This window comes from Eleginops maclovinus, chromosome 1 (assembly GCF_036324505.1).
Source record: "Eleginops maclovinus isolate JMC-PN-2008 ecotype Puerto Natales chromosome 1, JC_Emac_rtc_rv5, whole genome shotgun sequence".
Classification (NCBI taxonomy): Eukaryota; Metazoa; Chordata; class Actinopteri; order Perciformes; family Eleginopidae; genus Eleginops; species Eleginops maclovinus.
Genome location: NC_086349.1, coordinates 20,513,031 through 20,527,106, shown reverse-complemented (window position 1 = coordinate 20,527,106; position 14,076 = coordinate 20,513,031). Strand labels below are relative to the sequence as shown.

The window sequence follows — 14,076 nt, the reverse complement described above, 5'->3', positions numbered from 1 at the left end:
TTTCAGTTAAGTTTTTTTATTGAACATGAGACTGAAAAGGGTTTCGGGGTGACTTCAGCTTTGTAACTGTGACAGTAATACAGAGTAAAAAAAACAACAACAAAAAGAATTGCCTTTCTCAAAAACACACTATGTTCACATCAAATAGTATGTGAGGTAATACATGAGGTACATACAAAATAGCTTCTGTGATATGGTTGCCTGAGGCTGGATGGCATACACAAAGTATGAACCTGCTTTGAAAAGAGTCATTGTAATAGACCAACTTGACCGTCGAAAATTAACCAGCATCTGCATTTAAGCATGAAATGATCTGAGGATTTCCCACAGCCATAACAGTTCAAAGTGCTTCACTTCAGGCCTTCAGGCTCCTCCAGACCAGAGTGTGTGAGCAGCTCCCCGTCCCAGAGTCCAAACGCAGGGCAGAGTGGAGCCTTGAACTGGGCTCTGATAGTGTGAATGACTGTGGGTTGTTTAACGTCTACCAGCCCCAGAACGCCAGCTTCGTAGTCTAGCAGGATGCCAATTCGGTCTGGCTTGCCCACTAGCGTCACAGGAACTACCTTATTGTTGGTCATAGCAAACCACTTGCGCTGGGCATAGCCGAACACCCAGGAGGAGCTGTTCGTTCCCACACAATCTTCTCTGGACATCTGTGCCTCAGCAACACCCACACGAAACTCTTGAGACTTTTTGACCGTCACCTCAAAGTAGTGTCGTCCACTGCTGACCTTCTCATCACCAAACACGACGGCCCAGTCTTGGAAACGCTCTGGGTTGTCTGGCACGCGGCTGGGGTCCAGACCCAGCATGCGATAGATGATGCCAGTGTCTTTCTTGAAGAGGTCCAGACTGCTGTGAGCCGTTAGCTCATTAAGCCTGAACTGTATATCTAGAGAGAAAAAAAGGAAACATTTTTACATGTGGACTTTGTTCAATAGTTGACAATGGAAAAGTAATTGAGGTTTCCATTAGTACCAATTTCTATAAGATGATGAGGCATGTGCTTTAACAATTTGGCTCTTGAAGGCACTTAATGACATAGATATGATCGTTGTACTGTACTTATAATAGATGAAACCCGTCATAAAATGATGTAAACCAACACTTTTTGGCAAGCTAAATAATAATCTCAGCATATTAGATAAAAATGTAAAAGAAGACCAAACACTCATCACAGTGTGTAAACATGAGGTAAAGAGCCACCTGCTGGTGGCCAAAAGAAGTGTGGTTTTAGTGGTATTAAGTAGTTCGGAAATTAATATCATTTTGGATTAATGCACGGCATTTAAAATAACATCACTTGTGTTGTATTTAATTATTATATTATATAACATGGTGTTTGGCGAGGCTCTAGCAATGTCACGCGCTACGACTGAGCGAAGACAACAATGCGCATGCGCCAAGGTGATTTACCTGTTGCCCCTCTGTAATTTGATTGGCTGTCATCTTTGGCTCGTAGTTTCGTAGAAGTTCGTATCAGTAACGTTTAACTGCTCTCACCGTGAACAACGTGGATTAACTTTAACCAACAGCTGTCCTTTTGAGAGAAACTTGGAAAAACCGAGCGCCTGGATACATTCATAGTTTACATACTATCTACTATCTAACATGCTATCTAGGAACAAATTGGCTAAGTTAGCTTTTTGGAGAATCAGTGTTATTTGTGTCCCTTGAGATGGTACCTGCCTGGTCAATAGACTTTCAGACTGAATGCATATTTTCTGAGGAGTATTAAACATGAAAGCAGCAGGAAAACACTGAAATTGATCAAACACAGCAAGAAGGTGCTCCATATGAAAAGCTAACAGGTATGTGCGCATTGGAGGATTGTGACCTTTGTTCAACTTTGGGGGGGAATGTGTTTATGCCTTCAAATGTTTTTAAGTCAAATAGTGTAATGTTTGTATCCAAAACTGTTGTAGCACCACCATGTTTCCACATGCAACTTCCTCGTTTCAAGTTTCAGCGAAGAAACATTGACATTCAAAAGTACAAGCCTGCTAAGGGTCACTGTATAAGTATATGACAGAAGTAGGTCCATCCTATGAAACTTTCTGAACCTTTTTTCGACTCTTCTCAACTTTTGTTGTATTGTTTGTTTTGCCAGGACGATGTGTTAACGTGTACTACGTTCCCATAGATACTGCACATTTAACGAGTTTATTGTCGTGGCAACAAGAGAAGGTTTTAACAAATTGGTTCAAGCCAATAACAAACCTGAGTCATTAGCTGTCATTAGCAGCACCCGATAGGACATTGACCTCTGAGCTGCATCTGAGAAGCTCCATTTTGCTTATTTTTTACAAAACATTCACTCACTATTCCCCGTCGAGGTGGAGACGTAGCATCTCCTCTCTGGCAAGCTGACATTGTGTGATGCTGAGAGAGCGGTGACAGAACGTCCTGCCAAGCGACAGAGACGGGCTGCTTTAAGGGGCATCGCCATGTTTTTCTCTGCTGCTGCTGCTGCTGCTGCTGCTCACATGTTTTGGTTCTTTGTGGTTATCAATATGTGTCAGCATGGCGCTCTTCCGCCTCCTGCAGGCCTGGAGAGGAACATCCAGACCCAGGCTAATGAGACACATCAGCACCAAGGACAGCAGATAGCCTGTCAAAACAGAAAAATTGCAACCTTAACCCCTATTGAATTAAAGCTAAACTCTGCTCCAACCCATACAACTGTATGCAACATGATTGGGAGTATGTATGTTATCTCATAGATTAACATTCACAGGGATGTTCAAAATATGTTTTTAGTAGATTATGACAGGGATTTAAATTAAGTATATTCCTTATCATGTCAATGAGCATTTTTACTTATTTATTTTTCTGACATCCAGACCCAGACCAATGAGACACATCAGCACCAAGGACAGCATACAGAATCTGCAAAATTGCCACCTTATTTAGTCATCTTCTTAAACCCCATTGAATCAGGCTAAACCTTGCACATACCCATACAACTTAATTCTAAATTCCAGAGGAGCTGCCAAATGTAGGATGACATGCAAACGGCCGGGAGTATGTAATGATCTCTTCTAGACTGGGGGGCCTGAGACGTTCATAGGGATGTGCAAAATATGTTTCCTTTTTTAATCGATTATGACGGGGTTTGATATTAAGTTTATTCCTTATCCTGTCACTGAACACTTCCTCCAACCACTTTTTTTTTTTGTCTGCTACTCTGATATCTATTTAGATGGTTTAGAATTGCAAGCACTGAACAAGTATTTTTTAGTCTCTGCAATATAATTAAAGCAGTTTGTCGTTCTTCAGCAGTGTACCCCACGTTTTCAAGTAAATAAACTTAACTTGAGTAAATGATTTGGTTACAGTTACATCTACAGGTGTTAATGCTGTATTGGAACACAGCTCAAATTGTGTTCATTTCTTAGGTAATACATTTTGTTTCATGCTGATGCAATAAAGATTGTTGTTGCATCTTTCATGACATGAAGTAAATACATTTTGTTTTATTAACAACGCTTGATTCAGCCTTGTTGCACAGCCAGATCCATTTTCTTGCCAGTATCCAGCTGGGGAATGAATTTCATTGTTTATTCATGGTCCAATCTAACTGTGGCACATGTTATTTTTCTTTGCTGTGCCTGATGATGACTTTGTTTTGGAGAGTAGCTGTTCAGACACTCACCTTTACACACTTCTGTAAAAGGTAAAATCCTATCCTTTACTATTTTGTGTGATATACTACGAGTAAAGAAAAACAATTCAATTACATGTTGTTTTTTTACCCAAACATTCAACTTCTCAAATAGGAACATCTGTCTTGTTTGTTTTAAAATTTGTGACGGGTCATCTTTGAGTTTTTGACTGTTGGTTGCACGAAACCAATGCAAACCATTTACATTTGTTAACTTTGGCTCTTGGCTTCCACTCTATTAACTTTATAGACATTTCATGGAACACATTTCATAGGTTTTATTAAGCCATTTTATAGACGGGAAATTAAACCATGAACTGGAAAGATATTCAGATGAATTGTGATGAAACATTCAAATAAGAGATATGGTTTAATAACTAAATGCTAATGATGAGAACCGTTCAGAAGACTGATACAATAAAATTGAATAGGCAAATTCGGAATGTGCTCCGTATAGGTTCATGAGTTGTTTCTCACTCGGGCTGTGACATTCTCTGAAATATTCAAATGGCATTTTTTTCCAAAGTAAATACTGATTGTTTTAAATGGTCTGCCAGTCAGTTGAATTCTTGGTGGAGTATTATTTTGTCTGCAGGAAGTGCTGCTCTCTGCCTTATTGTTGGCATATGTTGACACAGTCTGTTTACTCTGAGTTGCCAGATCTGTCTGCAGTCCACCGGTCTCAGCAGTGACTCTGTGTGTATTTTGGTAAAGGGATAAATTCTCCACTCATTTTTGCACTTGAAGTCAGTATTACTCGTCTACAGGATCACTATGACCTTTGAACCAGTTGTAGAATTTTTTTCAACAAACAAAAGAAATTCAGGTGCAAGCTTACTTTTCTGAGTAGCAAGGATAAAATAATTGCTAGAGGAGAAATGCATTGAGTTTAAGAGGCTAATGGAGCAGATGCGAGTGCCGTTAGGAGGACTAAAACCAAGATATCTTGGCCTCCGCTAATGAGTTTTGACCTTCCTTCTTAAATTCATCTCTCATGAGACCCCAGCTTTATGGAAGTGCAATTCTAAATTGCTGTTTTATCCTTTTGAATGTATTGCTCAATTTATTTCTCTTGATATTGTCTGGTAAGATCCATATGGTAGCCTATTTGTGTTTTTTCTAGTGGTGTTTTTTTCCTCCTTCTGGCTATAATGTGGCAATTTCTTCAATCAATTGTTCTCCCTTTCATGAAAAAATATTGTGTGGTGCGTTCCTAAAAATCGGACACAAATGATAGTACTGTCCACCACATGGCATACTCTGTCTGTTTCTGTTTCTCTGTCTTTCTCTCCCACTCTGTGTTTTCACTCGGGCTGCGGTTTTGTGTATAGTGAAGCTGTGAAACTACAGTAAGTCACAGCAGGGCGTCAGTCCACCCTCCTCTCCGCTCCTATACCCTCCTGTCCACTGCCGACGCTGCCAGGCAGACACAAACGCGAGCAGAGAAAAAGGCTCACGACTCCTCACCACCGACCAGAATAACCAACCGTCTGATCCCAAAGACGTTTTCTGATTCATGAGCAGACAAAAAAATTCTTGACCTGAACATCAGCGGATTTAAAAAGGACTTGCCCAGCTACAGAGGAACTCTTAATAAATGAGCTGAAGTGTCAAAAGGATTTCTTTCTCTTTTCGGTCTCCGGGTTTCTTCTTGTTGACGTGCAGTAATGTCGCGTGCTTCACTGGACTCGAACAGCATATTCGCAGGCTGATGAAACATTTTGTCACTCCTTTTTATTTGCTTTACTGCAACCCAGTGTGAAACCTGCAGAACATCTCAGTATAGTGCAGTGGTGATGGACCTTCGACATTTGGGTTATGCAAGCTTTTGCATGCCTGCTTCTGTGAATGCTTCACTCCTGACTTTATAAAGAGCGGTGGATGCTCACAATGTTTCCCCATCTGTCTGAATGAGGCATGGCGACCAAACTGCGCCAAGTCCAAGAGTGTGTATCTACACGTTCACACCTGTTCGGATGGATAATGACAGTTTATGCTACAGGTGAATGAATATCGGCACAGTTTCTCCTGACAGCGAGCATTTTGAAGCTGCTTTCTGACTCAGAACGAGCTTGTTGCTCAGTGATAATGGATCTCAAAGTAGAAACCGAAGAAATGGACACAAATCAACCTCCACCCATAGAAGTTTTTGCGAACAGCTCGACCCTGCATGGAATATCTCACATTTTCACATATGAGCGGTTCTGCATCAAACGATGCCTGTGGGTCGTGTGTTTCTTGGGGTCCCTGACCTTCCTGCTGTTCGTGTGCGTGGACCGGATCCACTTTTACCTAGAGTACCCACATGTCACCAAACTGGATGAAGTCACGACCCCGATCATGACGTTCCCGGCGGTCACCTTCTGCAACCTGAACGCGTTCCGCTTCAGCCGCGTGACGCGAAATGACCTGTACCACGCGGGGGAGCTGCTGGCCCTGCTCGATCAGAGGTAACACAAAACACTTGCAAAAATTAACACCGTAATTGATTTGCAAAGCCTTTTTTAAAATCATGCATTCTCCCTTAGTCCTCCTAAACTCGCCAACCTTTCTGCTTCCACAGATGGGCCAAATGAAAAAGTTTAATATTGCCAAGATCAGTGGTTTATTGTAAATAAGTGTAATCAATACTGTGCTGTAGTACAAACTTCAGTTACATGTACTATTGTTTAGCATTTCCATTTTATGCCACTTTATACTTCCAATTCATAATACTTAACAGGGAAATATTTATAGGTTTTATATTTATTTGACAACTACTTACAGATAATATTAAGAGTTGACCCAAAATCTGTAAATGTGTATTATGGTAAAGAATGAACTGTTGAACCAAAATGTAAATGTTGAAATAAGCAACACGTCGACCAGATATAACCATAAAAATGCTCCTTACAGATTACTGTATCATTGATATTATAATAATATTATATAGCTCACAGTGGCCAATTGTATGCATTTTGATCATAGAACATCTTACCCATAATACATACTTTTGAATAATATTTTCAATGCGGGGAATTTACTTTAATGGAGTGTTTTCACAGTGTTGTATTTCTACTTTCATCTCTGATCTGAATACTTAATCCACTGGCAGCTGTGTCTCACTTTTTCAACAAGCTCCAATAGGTTTTACCTCATTGAGTCATTCAGGGCTAGGAGAGCAGACTTGTCATGAACTAACTGAGGCATTATAATCGGAGAATGGCAGCCATCGTGGGTGCAGCTGAGGGCTCTGGATGCCAGAGCTGGCATGTACTGTATGCTCAGGAGGAAAAAGATGCAGAGAGTATGCTTCCTTTTGACTGTAACTGAAATGGCAGGTGCTCTGGGTATCTTTGTCAGTTAGGGTTTTGTCTGTTGTCTGTAACTTTAACAGAGCTGCAGAAAAACTCGCCAAATGCATGTAGAATCCTCTGAGCTGTCAAAGATTTGACCTCCCTGGTTAAAGTTGAAATAATACAGATGGCTGTCAAAGAGGCAAAGGAGACGGGAGAAAGAACTGAAGGATATAGAAAGAGGTTATTACTAAACCTGGTTTTAAAAAAGTTGTTTAATTAACCTGTTGCTCCCCCGGTGTTGGTTGAAGAATCGCTCTAAATGTCAACAGAGGCAGCTACAATCAAACCAATCATCAAGCTGCAGTTTCTTGTTGCATTCAGACCAGTGCCTGTCATCTGAGAGTTCAACAAATCTTCTAAAATGATGTAAACCTCTGACAAGCTGCCAGTTAAAGAGATGAAGGACAGCGCTCAGCACACACTGACCAAGTTCTCTGGTGGCCCTTTTATGAGCCAACTTCTATCCTAAATCTTTAATGAAGATCCCAGACTGAACACTAAAATTAGCCTTTTTTACTGTGGTGTTGGTGTGACTTATAATCAACATTTGCCATCTGGATTCTTTCATTTCTTTTATGAATACATCTCCTAAACTCCCATTTCCAGGCAGCGGTTCACAAGGAAGACTTTTCAAAGTTGGAGACCAAAGCAATAGATAGGGCTGAGTTTCCTTCTCCGTGTACTCATCTCAACTCTCACACGCCGAAATAGGTTTAGTGCTCATTATCCTGCCTCCCTTGGCAAGGTGGAGAGGCAATGCAACGGCACACTTAGCTGTTATACCCCCAGCTACAAATGAAAGTGCTTGTGGCATGAAATCCATTTAAGACTGTTCTCCACCCACTTCCCATGTTTAAAGTCAGTGGTCTGGGAAATGTCTTGTGGCATGATAATTAAGCCATACACATCCCAAAGTGTCAGCCTTTGCCGATCCCGTCGGTTCGTTCTTATGGGATTTGCTTTCTTGGCAGGTTTGGTCCATTACACAAACAAAGGGGAGAAGTCCCTTTCCTCAATTAATTTCTCTTTCAATCAAACCAAAACCTTCTCTGCCTCTGCAAAAAGGAGGGTAAGCTTAATGTTAATGTCACACAAATAATCTATGGACTAATTTCTAAACTTAAATGAGGCTAGCAGCGTTGATTTAATGCTTAAAATATTTCATTTAGTGTTAAATGTCCCTTTGCCCTTGTGAAAATGAAAAACATAAGGGTTACTTATATGTTTTGCAACAGATGTAATAGTATAACTACAACTTTATACAACACACTATTGTTTACATACAAGTTAATGTCATTCTTATGGCTTTATTGCACATAGACACACAGGTTGCAGGAATAGTGTGTTTCACAACAGATCAATAAAAGACTATATTCCCACAAGAGTGGCCTCATTCATATGAGACATTTTCATTTGAGGCTGTGTTCTGTGAAAAAACCTCCCCCAATTTGTTCTTTGGTAAGTCCATTAAAATGGTGACATTTTTAATAATAGCACAGAGGGAGATCACAGCGAGGGTAGAGGCTGGGTACATTTACGGCTATTCTGTTCTCTTTTGATACGAGGCAGCGTGGTCAGATTTTTGTGAGCTCCATTAACTGAAAAGAAAATTTTCCAGTGCCACTGATAATGCTGGGTGATATGTGGGTTGCCTGGCTCCCCGCTCACATGCTCACAGGCCTTTTATCCTTAATGTAGTAAAAAGAAAAGAAAAGGCCACGTCTGGACATAATGAAGAATCACAGCAGTGGAACTGAATACCATGATATCAATAATGTAATGATATTTGAGACTTAGCTGTTACAGAAAACCATTGAGAGCTTATTATTAGGGATGAATATATGATGAAGCGAGGAGACGGTCCTTTTCCATTTATTTAATAATATACTATATTCAAAACAATCAGTTCCCTGTAATCCAGAATCAACTCACCAAGTGTTTTCAATATTACAATAGATGTTCATTAAAAGTATATTTTCAAAAACAAACCTTTTGACATTGCTTCACTGGACACTACCTGTTCTGCACCAAACTGCAGATGCATTAAGAGACTAGCTGGTAACCTTAGTGGATCATTTAGCAGCTAAAGAGATATATATTTCCCTCCGGTGTTGGTAGAATCGGAAAATCTCCAGAAAATTAAAGCTAGAAGAAAGTCAATATACTTCATTTACCAGCCGATCAGAAACATGATTCCAAATTCATGAAATTGTTGCTCTTAACTTTTAATCGAAAGGAACCTGGTTGCTAACAAATTCACCTTATTAACCTAAACAACTGAGGAGTTCTTCCTTTGTCAAACAAAGTAATGATTATTGCAGTTTTGAAACAGAATACAGCAGAGGTTGAACCAAAGAATTGGACGTTATTGCACTAGAGGAAAACATTCGGGATCACCAAAGTGATTACAACCTATCCTGAGGGGGGCACGAGCATCTGAACCAAAGTTCAGGACAAACGATCCAATAATGGCGGCACTGGAGGTAAAGTCAAAGCACCATGAAACTAATAAAAAAACATCGTCTGGGAAACATTAATTTCTTTACAAAAGTTTGTTGTAATACATTATTGGTTTACCACTGGATAAGTTAAAAGACTTTGACCTGCTAGTGGCAATGGAAGAAAAGCTGGGAGAGCTCCAGTCTCTAGGGTTCATCCTCATTGTCTATCCACCAGGTAGTTGCCTGTATATATTTGCCAGCCAATGCAAATGATTTCTGCTGATGCACAAAAATCAGCATTTAAAACATCTACAGCTGCTTGTACTTATTTAGTACTTGACATTTTGATCAAACTAAATGTGAATAACTTGTTTTTGAAAAGAGTGACAGAAATAATGAGAAGAGATTCTTGTGAGGGAATTTACTTAAAGTCAAAAGTAACACGATTCCCTTAAAAAAGACATAAGATTATCTTTCTTCTTGCCGTACCTTTTGAATAGTGTATTCAGACTTGCTTTTAAATCCAACAAACACATTTTTCTCGAAGTCCATTGCGTGAGGCTGGAGTTGAAATTGGAGTTGAAGTGTAGCCTAAAGCTGCTGCTGCTGGTGCTGCCGCCGCCACCACCACCGCTACTGCTGCTGCTGCATCGACGGTGAATGGACGACTAGCTTTATGGGCCCTTATAGCTCTTGTCTTAACATTTTTATGTACTGTACAATAAAGTGTTACACTCTGCTAGTGCCATTAGTTCAGAGCCTGAAAAAGGCCAGAGAAAAACCCACTTATAGAATTGAACTGTCAGTTTTCTGTCTCCTGTGATTCATTCTGGGTTCTATTACTTTTAGCTTTGGTTGAGAGGAACAAAAGTTCACAGATAAAGACTCATAAACCTTCTGGAAGTCGGCAAATGTTTCAAGGCTGAAATGGACTTTATATTAAGTCTACTTTATCACCAGGCAGTGATTATTCATAGTGAAGACGTCCCGTTCAAGGAAATTCATTAATCTATACCAACCTACGGGGCATAAAATGTGCACTTGAAATGTATGAAATACTTCTTTGACCTCTCTTTCTATCTATTTTTCCAGGTATGAGATCAGGGACGTGAATCTCGTGGAGGAGAGTGTCCTTGAGAGCCTGAAGGTCAAAGCCAATTTCCATAATTTTAAGCCACGACCCTTCAACATGCGTGAATTCTACGACCGCACCGGCCATGATATCAACGACATGCTGCTCGCCTGCCACTTTCATGGCACTGTGTGCAGAGCGGCGGACTTCAAAGTGGTGAGTTTTTATCCCAAACAGATTTTTATCCAATCATAATTAAAAGGGATGAGTCTGGTGATTATCTGCAAATCCTGTTAAAAACCAACAATGAGTTCATAATGCTAACAATTATTAACTGTGTAGCCAAAGCCTGATGAAGCTTGTTTCTCTTATTCCAATTAAAGTCAAATGAATATGTTCTTACTACAAAGTTTTGTGAAAGAAATATAAACTTTAATGACAGTGGAGACGTTGTGTACATTTTTCAGACCGAAAAATCTTCATTTTTAGTATTTTAGCGCAGCACTCGAAATTCATACAGCAAATTAACATAAAAATATCCTTTGTATGAAAGTTTTGGATATTCAAATTCTATTGGAGATGGAACATTTAGCATTTTGCAGGGTTTAAATCCCATTTGACTCTAAAAAGAAAGCATATTGAGGCTTGGTTAGGGTTAGGGTTAGGGTAAAAGATGTATGTCCTCAGTAGGAACAAATTAGCTTAGAGTAGAGCGCTACAGAACGGCACGTCCAAAAGTATTGTGAGGTGGACTAACACATTGTTGATCTTTTCATTGTGCAGAAAAATATAAATTATCACCAGCCTTGTTCGAATATTCTTTTTGTTTAGTAGACTGCAACTACAAACACAATATGTACTACATATAGGATTATCTATGTGGGTTAAAGAATGATAAACCCCCCACAGCAAAAGAAACAGCAAACACCAGACATGTTGTTTTTCTGACCGGACTCCTGCGGTCACTGTTCATGTTGTCTTTGAACATGTATGTCTCTTATTCCCAGACCATTTATAATACAATAGCAGAAATGCACTTTGAGGATTTAGGCTTCTTTTTTCTTGTACTAGCATGATTACGTTGGGGTGTGTTCATATCAGTCTGCGTAAGAAAATATGTTTTGAATCTGTGCCGACAAGTCCTTGTTAAAATTTATGATCAAACATTTGTTCAGCTTTTTAATTATTTATTTGTATCCCCACTGCTCTGAGTCAAGGTTTAAGTCTACCTTTTCATCTTTTACTCATCATTTTCTTTTTCAAAACAAGGCAAGGTTTAGCACCGCACAGTAATGCCCTTTGAAATTAAACCCGTGTGGGAAAGAGATGTGGATTCATGCAGTGGAGCTGATCAAAGAATCACTGACATTATATATGTGAGAGTGACTGATGCTCATAAGTTTTCCCTGCAGCAAAAAGTAGGGGCTGTAATGTCTGGCCATAAAAGCCTTCTGCTGCTGGCGCACCCCGACTCTGTTGCCAATGGACACTGGCATCAGACGTGGTTTTTAATTTGGAGCTGTTCATCGATCATTCCTCACAGCAGGCCCACTGAATAGATTGGATTACGTTAAATGGTAGTTTATCGTTCCCCCAAGAAGATTCACGTTTATATGCAGTAGACTCCTTTGGTTTTAGATCCTCCCAAATATATTATAGCACCAAATGGTTGTTACCTTTATTCAACCAGCAGAGCAGACTTAGAGAAGGCTGGCCTCAGAGATTTATTTTTGTCTGGCGAACATTAATTCATACACAATGACACCAAAGAGGAGCTCTTCCCGCTTCCACTTGCGGTATCAGCTGCAGTGAAGTAGCTTTGAAGTGATATTTTCTGCTCATGGGCAATTGCACTATTTTTCTCAGTAACACAGTGAAAGGGAAAAATACTGGAAGCCTTTTTTTTATGTCTCTGTATGTAGTTTGAAGTAATGTTGTTAGTGTGGATAAACTTCAATTTATCTGGTTGCAAGACACAACTGATGTCTTTTTGATTTATTGTCAACACCTCTTGAAGAGCTTTGCATGGTCAGACACATGGCTATATTAAAAAAGAATATGGCTCTATGAGTCGGGAAATAGCAGGAACAAGATTATGACAATCAAAGGATACCATTGAAGCTTAGGTTGTATTCAAATAACCTCAAATCTCTCCAAAGGTCAAAAACTAAAAGTGGATTCAAGAGCATACACTCAAATCTCATTGTTTTTATGAGTTTAGCTTCCTGAAACACATCTGTCACAAAGTCAGGTGTGCAGAGATTCTTTCAAAATCCTTTTAGAGCTTACTGCTAGAATACTAAATAAATAAACGTTACTTTCTTAATTATTTGAATGCAGGTTTAACACATATGTATGTGTAGGCACAGTTTAGTGTTAACTTGTATAAGTCCAACTTCAGTTTGGCTCTTAATGAGTCACAGTTCCACCTCAAAATGCTCTGCAAAGTTGAGCTGCTTAGTGCATGTGAGGTGTACAGTGTGAACTTCAAAGTGAGATTACTACACTGAATCATTGTTGTCACTGAAGAATCAGCAGCTTTTAGCAGTTGTCAGCTCAGCTGTGATTTACAGTGGGCTACTTCCTCATTTAAAGCTTTTTGAAAGACCAGGAAAGTTAATTGTGAAGTTTGTTGAAAACTGTTAGCAAGATCCCCAAAATGCATGCTGCTTATTAACCTGCCCACCCTTCCCCTCCATTCTCTAACAGTAGAAAAAGTGAATGGGCAGAAAGGTTGACTCCACTTACTGATCCATAATCTGACGGAGGTTTGTGTTTGTTAGAATCTATGACCCCAAACATGGCTCTGAAATATCAGTATAGCTTCCTGTGGTGTGCATTGATATATCCAATGCGTGTTCTGAAGTAGACAGATTTGTATTTGTGTCTTTTTCTTTGGGGCCCGTCCTGCTGTTAGTTTTATACTTTAAATTGCATTCTATCTTATTCAGCTTTTGCTTGTATCCAAAACAACTTACAGAAGCAGTTATTTATTATTTACATTTAAAGATTTGTTGGGCAACCAGTGCCTTTGTTGAAGTGAGGGTGTTTGAAGGGGGAAACAGAGAGGACGACGCGAGTCAAGTAGTCCCAGGCCGGTTTCAAACACTGGTCCCTCCGTTTGCGGACTAAGCCACAGTACATGGGCTATACGGATTAGCAATTCTGGGATAAGGTGTCTTTCCAAAGGAGAAACCGCCAAAATGTTGTCCATCAACTGAGCCCATGAGCCAACACCCTGAGTCATAGCCACCCCCATGTTTGTCTTGAAGGTTGGGGGTATTCGGTGGTGCAATAAGAGAATAAAGAACCAAAATATCTCCCCTCCCTTTTAAAAATGATCAAAAAGCCTCGTGGTGACACACCTCACATTGTGGTTATTTCAGATATATGCCTCTAGTCTTGGTGCTGAACTGAATGCATCTGTATGTGTAGCACTGCACGAGAAGGCGGTATGAGCTGCGATGCGTTCACTCACAATTACAGAGGCATCCTCAAGAGCTTCTTCACAAACAGCCTGCACTGAAACGTCTCAGCCACAGGTCCCTGTTGAGAATTGTA

General features: G+C 39.9%; 2 protein-coding genes across 2 annotated transcripts in view; one reads left to right on the top strand and one right to left on the bottom strand.

Annotated features, from left to right (window-relative positions):
• Positions 1-2,526, bottom strand: spryd4 (SPRY domain containing 4). Its single transcript, XM_063894114.1, has 2 exons — positions 2,323-2,526; positions 1-892 (listed from the first exon to the last, which is right to left on the bottom strand). The coding sequence occupies exons 1-2, from the start codon at positions 2,447-2,449 to the stop codon at positions 351-353; spliced, it is 669 nt and encodes a 222-aa protein (XP_063750184.1). The 5' UTR covers positions 2,450-2,526; the 3' UTR covers positions 1-350.
• Positions 2,527-5,098: 2,572 nt separating this feature from the next.
• Positions 5,099-14,076, top strand: part of LOC134871344 (acid-sensing ion channel 1-like) — a 43,708-nt gene continuing 34,730 nt past the window's right edge. Inside the window, exons 1-2 of the mRNA XM_063894089.1 lie at positions 5,099-6,114; positions 10,536-10,731. Coding sequence (XP_063750159.1) covers positions 5,753-6,114; positions 10,536-10,731 — 558 coding nt within the window. The 5' untranslated portion in view covers positions 5,099-5,752. The remainder of the gene's footprint in view (positions 6,115-10,535; positions 10,732-14,076) is intronic.